We start from the raw sequence: 9,248 nt of genomic DNA, 5'->3' as shown, positions 1-9,248 counted from the left end.
TATATATATATATATATATATATATATATATATATATATATATATATATATATATATATATATATATATATATATATATATATATATATATAACAAACAAAGTGCAAAGCCATAGGCTCACTCAATTTCAGTAAATAACTTAAAGCATCATCGTTTTCACAGCTTTTTGGTTGTAAGAGGTAGAGAGTGTTTTTAACGTAGAGTTCTAATTCTTTTTTAAAGGCACAAAGAACAGGTCGGGTATTGAGAAACTTACATATATGAATATAAAACTTAGCCAATAGTATAATGAGGTTGCAAAGGTAAAATTCATTTTCAATGTTTTTTTTTCATACAGTGTTAATCCAAATAGCACATCTTTAAAACAAAGCACAAATTTGTCATGAATATTGTCCAGGATGAAGCGAGAAAAGTTCGGAACTTTATTGCTGAATGGTCCCCAGTGTGCGCTATTCCAAGCCAAGCCCCGCCCCTAACTGTCAGTTGGACCGGGGGACGCGCGCATCAGAGTGACGTCACCTCCACTCAGACTTCCGTGTCGACATGGCGGCATCCATGGCATGGCGAGCTGCAGCTAGAGGATTGAGGGCAGCCTCCTCCCAGCACCTACTTCTTCACAAACTGAAGGTACTCTTTTCATCTCTCCCTTCGGATTGCACGTCTGCTCTCTCACGTCAGTTTTCGTCCATGTACGCGCGTTGTCACGGTCTGTTATTATGAGCTGTTTTAGCATTAGCACTCCAGAAAGGCATGGCTGAGTAAAGTTGCAAGATACTCAGTTGTGATAAAACAATGTTTTCATGTACTAATTGTGCGTGCATGTTGCATAGATCAACCTTCTTGAAGAGAAAACATGTCAAAGAAGGTCATTTCTAACCTTACAGGTTACCTTAAGACATCTGGGCTTGCACCCTTCATTAACTGCATTGACCTTTACACATTCTCCTCATTCCACTATTTTAACATGTGTCTGAAAGGCTGGAATAGTTCATCGCTTCAAGTCATGGACGCGCTGCCGTTTTTCCCACATGACTGCAGTGTAAAGATTAACTTCTGTATTGCACTTTGAGCTGTTGCAGACTGCATTTGGGACTTTGCACAACATGCTCCTTCTGATTAAACCAGTCAATGTCCACAATAGTAAATGATGCTGTCATTATGCACACATAATTACTAGAGATGTCCGATAATGACTTTTTTGCCGTTATCCGATATTGTCCAACTCTTTAATTACCGATTCCGATATCAACGATACATACAGTCGTGGAATTAACACATTATAATGCCTGATTTTGTTGTGATGCCCCGCTGGATGCATTAAACAATGTAGCAAGGTTTTCAAAATAAATCAACTCAAGTTATGGAAAAAAAAAAGCCAACATGGCACTGCATATTTGTTATGGAAGTCACAAAGTGCATTAATTTTTTTTTACATGCCTCAAAACAGCAGCTTGGAATTTGGGACATGCTCTCTCTGAGTGAGCATGAGGAGGTTGGGTGGGGGTGTATATTGTAGCGTCCCGAAAGAGTTAGTGCTGCAAGGGATTCTGGGTATTTGTTCTGTTGTGTTTATGTTGTGTTACGGTTGCGGATGTTCTCCCGAAATGTGTTTGTCATTCTTGTTTGGTGTGGGTTCACAGTGTGGCGCATATTTTGTAACAGTGTTTAAATAGGGGTGTGGTAAAAAATCGATTCAAATTTGAATCAAGATTCTCACGTTGTGCGATTCAGAATCGATTCTCATTTTTTTAAAAATCGATTTAAAAAAAATAAAAATAATTTATTTTAAATTTTAATTTTTATTTAATTTTTTTTTTAATTAATAAATCCAACAAAACAATACACAGCAATACCATAACAATGCAATCCAATTCCAAAACCAAACCCGACCCAGCAACACTCAGAACTGCAATAAACAGAGCAATTGAGAGGAGACACAAACACGACACAGAACAAACCAAAAGTAGTGAAACAAAAAATGAATATTATCAACAACAGTATCAATATTAGTTACAATTTCAACATAGCAGTGATTATAATCCCTAATTGACATTATCATTAGACATTTATAAAAAAAAAAAAAAAAAGAACAATAGTGTCACAGTGGCTTACACTTGCATCGCATCTCATAAGCTTGACAACACACTGTGTCCAATATTTTCACAAAGATAAAATAAGTCATATTTTTGGTTCGTTTAATAGTTCAAACAAATTTACATTATTGCAGTCAGTTGATAAAACATTGTCCTTTACAATTATAAAAGCTTTTACAAAAATCTACTACTCTGCTTGCATGTCAGCAGACTGGGTAGATCCTGAAATCCTATGTATTGAATGAATAGAGAATCCTTTTGAATCGGGAAAAAAATCGTTTTGGAATCGAGAATCGTGTTGTATTGAAAAAAAAAATCGATTTTGAATCGAATCGTGACCCCAAGAATCGATATTGAATCGAATCGTGGGACACCCAAAGATTCACAGCCCTAGTGTTAAAGTTGTTTTATACGGCCACCCTCAGTGTGACCTGTATGGCTGTTTACCAAGTATGCATTGCATTCACTTGTGTGTGTGAAAAGCCGTAGATATTATGTGACTGGGCCGGCATGCAAAGGCAGTGCCTTTAAGGTTTATTGGCGCTCTGTACTTCTCCCTACGTCCGTGTACCACTCCGTACAGCGGCGTTTGAAAAAGTCATACATTTTACTTTTTGAAACCGATACCGATTATTTCCGAACCGATACCGATAATTTCCAATATTACATTTTAAAGCATTTATCGGCGATAATATCGGACATCTGTAATAATTACACTGTGCAAAGTGATGACTTTCTTTTCTTATAGTTGGCGTTGTAAAGTGTGTGTAATGTGGTGAGCGTGAGAATAGAATAGAATGCCTTTTATTGTCACTATACACAGGTACAATGAGATTAAAAAAAAGCAACTCCAGTATCAGTGCGACAGTCTATAAATATGCAAAACATAGGAAGGAGAGAAAGAAAAATAGTGCAAAAGGAGGTAAGGTGCACAGTCCAGTCCTGAGAACGAATGTTCTGAATGTGTTTAAATATTATACTATATACATACTGTATATACAGAAGTAGGGATGTCCGATAATGGCTTTTTGCCGATATCCGATATTCCGATATTGTCCAACTCTTAATTACAGATACCGATATCAACCGATATATACAGTCGTGGAATTAACACATTATTATGCCTAATTTGGACAACCAGGTATGGTGAAGATAAGGTCCTTCTTAAAAAAATTAATAAAATAAGATACATAAATTAAAAACATTTTCTCGAATAAAAAAGAAAGTAAAACAATACAAAAACAGTTACATAGAAACTAGTAATTAATGAAAATGAGTAAAATTAACTGTTAAAGGTTAGTACTATTAGCGGACCAGCAGCACGCACAATCATGTGTGCTTATGGACTGTATCCCTTGCAGACTGTAATGATATATTGACATATAATGTAGGAACCAGAATATTAATAACAGAAAGAAATAACCCTTTTGTGTGAATGAGTGTAAATGGGGGAGGGAGTTTTTTTGGATTGGTGTACTAATTGTAAGTGTATCTTGTGTTTTTATGTTGATTTAATAAAAAAAAAAAGTTACACTGTGCAAAGTGATGACATTCTGTTCTTATAGTTGGCGTTGTAAAGTGTGTGTAATGTGGTGAGCGTGAGAATAGAATCGAATGCCTTTTATTGTCACTATACACAGGTACAATGAGATAAAAAAAAAGCAACTCCAGTATCAGTGCGACAGTCTATAAATATGCAAAACATAAGAAGGAAAGAAAGAAAAATAGTGCAAAAGGAGGTAAGGTGCACAGTCCAGTCCTGAGAACGAATGTTCTGAATGTGTTTAAATATTATACTATATACATACTGTGTATACAGAAGTAGGGATGTCCGATAATGGCTTTTTGCCGATATCCGATATTCAGATATTGTCCAACTCTTAATTACCGTTACCGATATCAACCGATACCGATATCAACCGATACCGATATCAACCGATATATACAGTCGTGGAATTAACACATTATTGTGCCTAATTTGGATAACCAGGTATGGTGAAGATAAGGTCCTTTTTAAAAAAATTAATACAATAAGATACATAAATTAAATAAATTTTCTTGAACAAAAAAGAGAGTAAAACAATATAAAACAGTTACATAGAAACTAGTAATTAATGAAAATGAGTAAAATTAACTGTTAAAGGTTAGTACTATTAGTTGACCAGCAGCACGCACAATCATGTGTGCTTTTGGACTGTATCCCTTGCAGACTGTAATGATATATTGACATATAATGTAGGAACCAGAATATTAATAACAGAAAGAAACAACCCTATTGTGTGGATGAGTGTAAATGGGGGAGGGAGTTTTTTTGGGTTGGTGTACTAATTGTAAGTGTATCTTGTGTTTTTATGTTGTTTTAATAAAAAAAAAAAAAAAAAAACGATACCGATAATAAAAACCGATACCGATAATTTCCGATATTACATTTTAAAGCATTTATCGGCCGATAATATCGGACATCTCTATACAGAAGCATTCAGACTGTGGGTGGAAAGTAAAAATTGAGCACAGCGAGGTGTTAAACTATAAAATCAGTGCCTATGAGAGTGATACTGTTGACGAAGCGCCAGTGTTCAGCACCTGCTTGTCACCACTGTTTACAGAGTATTACAGTTCATCAGTGCGGATTAAGATTTTGGCTTCTGTAACCAGTTGCAATTCTTTGAGTGTCATTTCCTAACAGCGTCACAGTTCTGCCAGTCACTTGTCATCATTTTAAATCATAGCAAATTTTCAAATAATGATAACTATTATTTCTTGACATGCAATGCATAGCCCTAGTGCTGGTGTCTAATGTCCTGAATGAGAAAGTGGCATATGGGAGGGATACAGCCAGGCAGCTGGCTTACTGTCTCCTGAGAGACTCTCTCTACAGTAATTATCATCAACAGCACTCTGGGGACGACCCTACCCGCTCCTCGTACCTAACTGCTGCTGTGCTTAATACCAAGCATGCATGCACCCACACATACATACTACATACATACACATAAAAAGATACGCAAATAACCTTCTCTGACATTGAATCTAAATGTGATAAAGTATTCACAGCAACTCTTGTACGCACAGAAGCATGCACGTTTGATTTAATCCTCGTCACAGGATGTCAGATAACAAGCCAGCATTAGAATATTCACAGCAATATCTATTATTAATTATATGTATGAGCAAAAATAGTATTTTAAAACTCTTCCATCCATCCATCCATTTTTGACTGCTTGTCCCTCTCGGGTTCCTGGGCGGGGTGCCGGAGATAGGCCTATCCCAGCTGATTGATTGATTGATTGATTGAGACTTTTATTAGTAGGTTGCACAGTGAAGTACATATTCCGTACAATTGACCACTAAATGGTAACACCCGAATAAGTTTTTCAACTTGTTTAAGTCGGGGTCCACTTAAATTGATTCATGATACAGATATATACTATCAGCTGCACTCGGGCAGAAGGCAGTGTACACCCTGGACAAGTCGCCACCTCATCGCAGGGCCAATCTCTTATAACAAAATACTTTGTCCAAAGAAAAGTGATGTAACGATTATTGGTAAAACTCCAGACGGTTAGTATTACCGTTTTAAATAAAAATTGTCTAAAAAGCATGATTTGCACCTTGAACTCATGGACTGGTGCCAGCTTGCTGACCTACATGGTAACATGAAAACAAGACAACATTAACGTATTTCCCCATTAATAAACAACTTACATCAATCCATCCATCCATTACCGCTTGTCCCTCTCAGGGTCGCGGGGGGTGCTGGAGTCTATCTCAGCTGCATTCGGGCGGAAGGCGGTGTACACCCGGGACAAGTCGCCCCCTCATCGCAGGGCCAACACAGATAGACAGACAACATTCACACTCACATTCACACACTAGGGACCATTTTTAGTGTTGCCAATCAACCTATCCCCAGGTGGATGTCTTTGGAGGTGGGAGGAAGCCGGAGTACCCGGAGGGAACCCACGCAGTCATGGGGAGAACATGCAAATTCCACACAGAAAGATCCCGAGCGCAGGATCGAACCCAGGCCTTGCATAAACACATTGCTTGTGGAGCAACTAAGCCATTAAATTAATTGTGCACATTAAACCTACAGGCTGTGCTCTTTTAAAGGGGTTTCTAACAGTGACTGCGGTTACATGGGTATTTCCAAACGTTTTTGGTCCCCTGCTGTCCCCTGTAGCGTATGCCGTTTACATGTGAAGTAGGGGTCTGCGGTCTATTCCCCAATAATTCATCCCCAGATCACACCTCACTCCTACCCACTTTTTCAAAGTGGGCTGGCTCAGGGTGGAGGACAGAGTAAAACATCTTGCACTGAGCCTAGTCTATAAAATCCGCTACACCTCCCTAATACCGAAGTACATGTCAAACTACTTCCTTAACGTAAATGACCGCCATAACCACAACACCAGGGGGAGCTCTACTAACCACGTTAAACTCAGATTCCGATCTAACTAAGGTCTTAACTCATTCTCTTTCTATGCCACATCAATGTGGAATGCGCTCCCAACAGGTGTAAAAGAAAGGGCATCTCTATCCTCCTTCAAAACCGCAAAAAAGTACACCTACAGGCAACTTCAACCCTAAACTAACACCCTCCCCGGATTGTTAATAATCAAATGTAAGTAATCAAATGTAGATACTTTTTCTTATGCTTTCTGATCTCTCTCTCTCTGTCTGTGTCCACTACTTGCTGTACATATCCTACCAAGTCACACCTACACTGTTTCAATATCCATTTCTCTGTTCTCAATTGTTGATGACTGAAGTGATGATAACAACCAAACCTAACCCCCCGCCCCCTCCACATCCCACACCCCGGATTGTAAATAATGTAAATAATTCAATGTATATACCCTGATGATTATCTTGTGTGATGACTGTATTATGATGATAGTATATATCTGATAGTATATATCTGTATCATGAATCAATTTAAGTGGTCCCCGATTTAAACCAGTTGAAAAACTTATTCGGGTGTTACCATTTAGTGGTCAATTGTACTGAATATGTACTTCACTGTGCAATCTACTAATAAAAGTCTCAATCAATCAATCAAAGGTCGTAATGGACAAAACCGGCAGGATTCCAGCCGCTGGTGTTGTTCGTTTTTTTTAGCCTTATAGTATCTTCCAACGGTTAGTGCATGTGCCTCACAATACGAAGGTCCTGAGTAGTCCTGGGTTCAATCCCGGGCTCGGGATCTTTCTGTGTGGAGTTTGCATGTTCTCCCCGTGACTGCGTGGGTTCCCTCCGGGTACTCCGGCTTCCTCCCACCTCCAAAAACATGCACCTGGGGATAGGTTGATTGGCAACACTAAATTGGCCCTAGTGTGTGAATGTGAGTGTGAATGTTGTCTGTCTATCTGTGTTGGCCCTGTGTTGAGGTGGTGACTTGTCCAGGGTGCACCCCGCCTTCCGCCCGAATGCAGCTGAGATAGGCTCCAGCACCCCCCGCGACCCCGAACGGGACAAGCGGTAGAAAATGGATCGATGGATTGTATCTTCCAACAATACTTAACCTGCTCGGTTGTCCGAACATAGCTAGCATCGCGCAAGTCTTCACACACTTTTATATAAATGTCACCGTTCCTGTGCTTTCTTCCATCTATACGCGCCATAATGTTAAAGGCCTACTGAAATGAATTTTTTTTATTTAAACGGGGATAGCAGATCTATTCTATGTGTCATACTTGATCATTTCGCGATATTGCCATATTTTTGCTGAAAGGATTTAGTATAGAACAACGACGATAAAGATTGCAACTTTTGGTATCTGATAAAAAAAAGGCTTGCACCTACCGGAAGTAGCGTGACGTAGTCAGTTGAACATATACGCAAAGTTCCCTATTGTTTACAATGATGGCCGCATGAAGTGAGAGAGATTCGGACCGAGAAAGCGACAATTTCCCCATTAATTTGAGCGAGGATGAAAGATTTGTGGATGAGTAAAGTGCAAGTGAAGGACTAGTGGGGAGTTGAAGCTATTCAGATAGGGAAGATGCTGTGAGAGCCGAGGGTGACCTGATATTCAGCTGGGAATGACTACAACAGTAAATAAACACAAGACATATATATACTCTATTAGCCACAACACAACCAGGCTTATATTTAATATGCCACAAATTAATCCTGCATAAAAACACCTGCGTGTTTGTTATGCTAGCTCCTAGCTCCTCTGCTAGCTCCTAGCTCCATAGAACACGCCAATACAATTCAAACACCTGATCAACACACACAATCACTCAGCCCAAAAGACCGTTTACCTAACCCAAGGTTCATAAAGCTTATATATTTTTAAAAAGTTACGTACGTGACGCGCACATACGGTCAAGTTATCGAATGTTTAGCAGCCAAGGCTGCATACTCACGGTACCTGATATTCAGCTGGGAATGACTACAACAGTAAATAAACACAAGACATATATATACTCTATTAGCCACAACACAACCAGGCTTATATTTAATATGCCACAAATTAATCCTGCATAATAACACCTGCGTGTTTGTTATGCTAGCTCCTAGCTCCTCTGCTAGCTCCTAGCTCCATAGAACACGCCAATACAATTCAAACACCTGATCAACACACACAATCACTCAGCCCAAAAGACCGTTCACCTAACCCAAGGTTCATAAAGCTTATATATTTTTAAAAAGTTAGTACGTGACGCGCACGTACGGTACGGTACGTGTTATGCTAGCTCCTAGCTCCTCTGCTAGCTCCTAGCTCCATAGAACACGCCAATACAATTCAAACACATGATCAACACACACAATCACTCAGCCCAAAAGACCGTTCACCTAACCCAAGGTTCATAAAGCTTATATATTTTAAAAAAGTTACGTACATACGCAAAAAAAAGCCAAAGCTGCATACTCACAGTAGCACGTCTGCGTCTTTGTCATCCAAATCAAAGTAATCCTGGTAAGAGTCTGTGTTGTCCCAGTTCTCTACAGGCGTCTGTGTATCCAAATCAAAAGTCCTCCTGGTTAGAGTCTCTGTTATCCGAGTTCTTCCATCTTGACTGCATCTTTCGGGAATGTAAACAAAGAAGCGCCGGCTGTGTACTGTTGTGGCTGACTACGTTCGAAAAATACGTCCATTTCGCACCGACAACTTTCTTCTTTGCTTGCTTGGCTTCCTTCTCCATA

General features: G+C 39.2%; 1 protein-coding gene across 1 annotated transcript in view; it reads left to right on the top strand.

Moving 5' to 3' along the window:
• The first annotated feature begins 484 nt into the window (after positions 1–484).
• Positions 485–9,248, top strand: part of suclg2 (succinate-CoA ligase GDP-forming subunit beta) — a 248,757-nt gene continuing 239,993 nt past the window's right edge. The window contains exon 1 of the mRNA XM_062047002.1: positions 485–627. Within this exon, the coding sequence (XP_061902986.1) occupies positions 544–627 (84 nt within the window). The 5' untranslated portion in view covers positions 485–543. The remainder of the gene's footprint in view (positions 628–9,248) is intronic.

The sequence above is a fragment of the Entelurus aequoreus genome, linkage group LG01 (assembly GCF_033978785.1).
Source record: "Entelurus aequoreus isolate RoL-2023_Sb linkage group LG01, RoL_Eaeq_v1.1, whole genome shotgun sequence".
Taxonomy (NCBI): domain Eukaryota; kingdom Metazoa; phylum Chordata; class Actinopteri; order Syngnathiformes; family Syngnathidae; genus Entelurus; species Entelurus aequoreus.
Note: the sequence above shows the minus strand (reverse complement) of the source record. Positions and strands in the feature narration are given on the sequence as shown.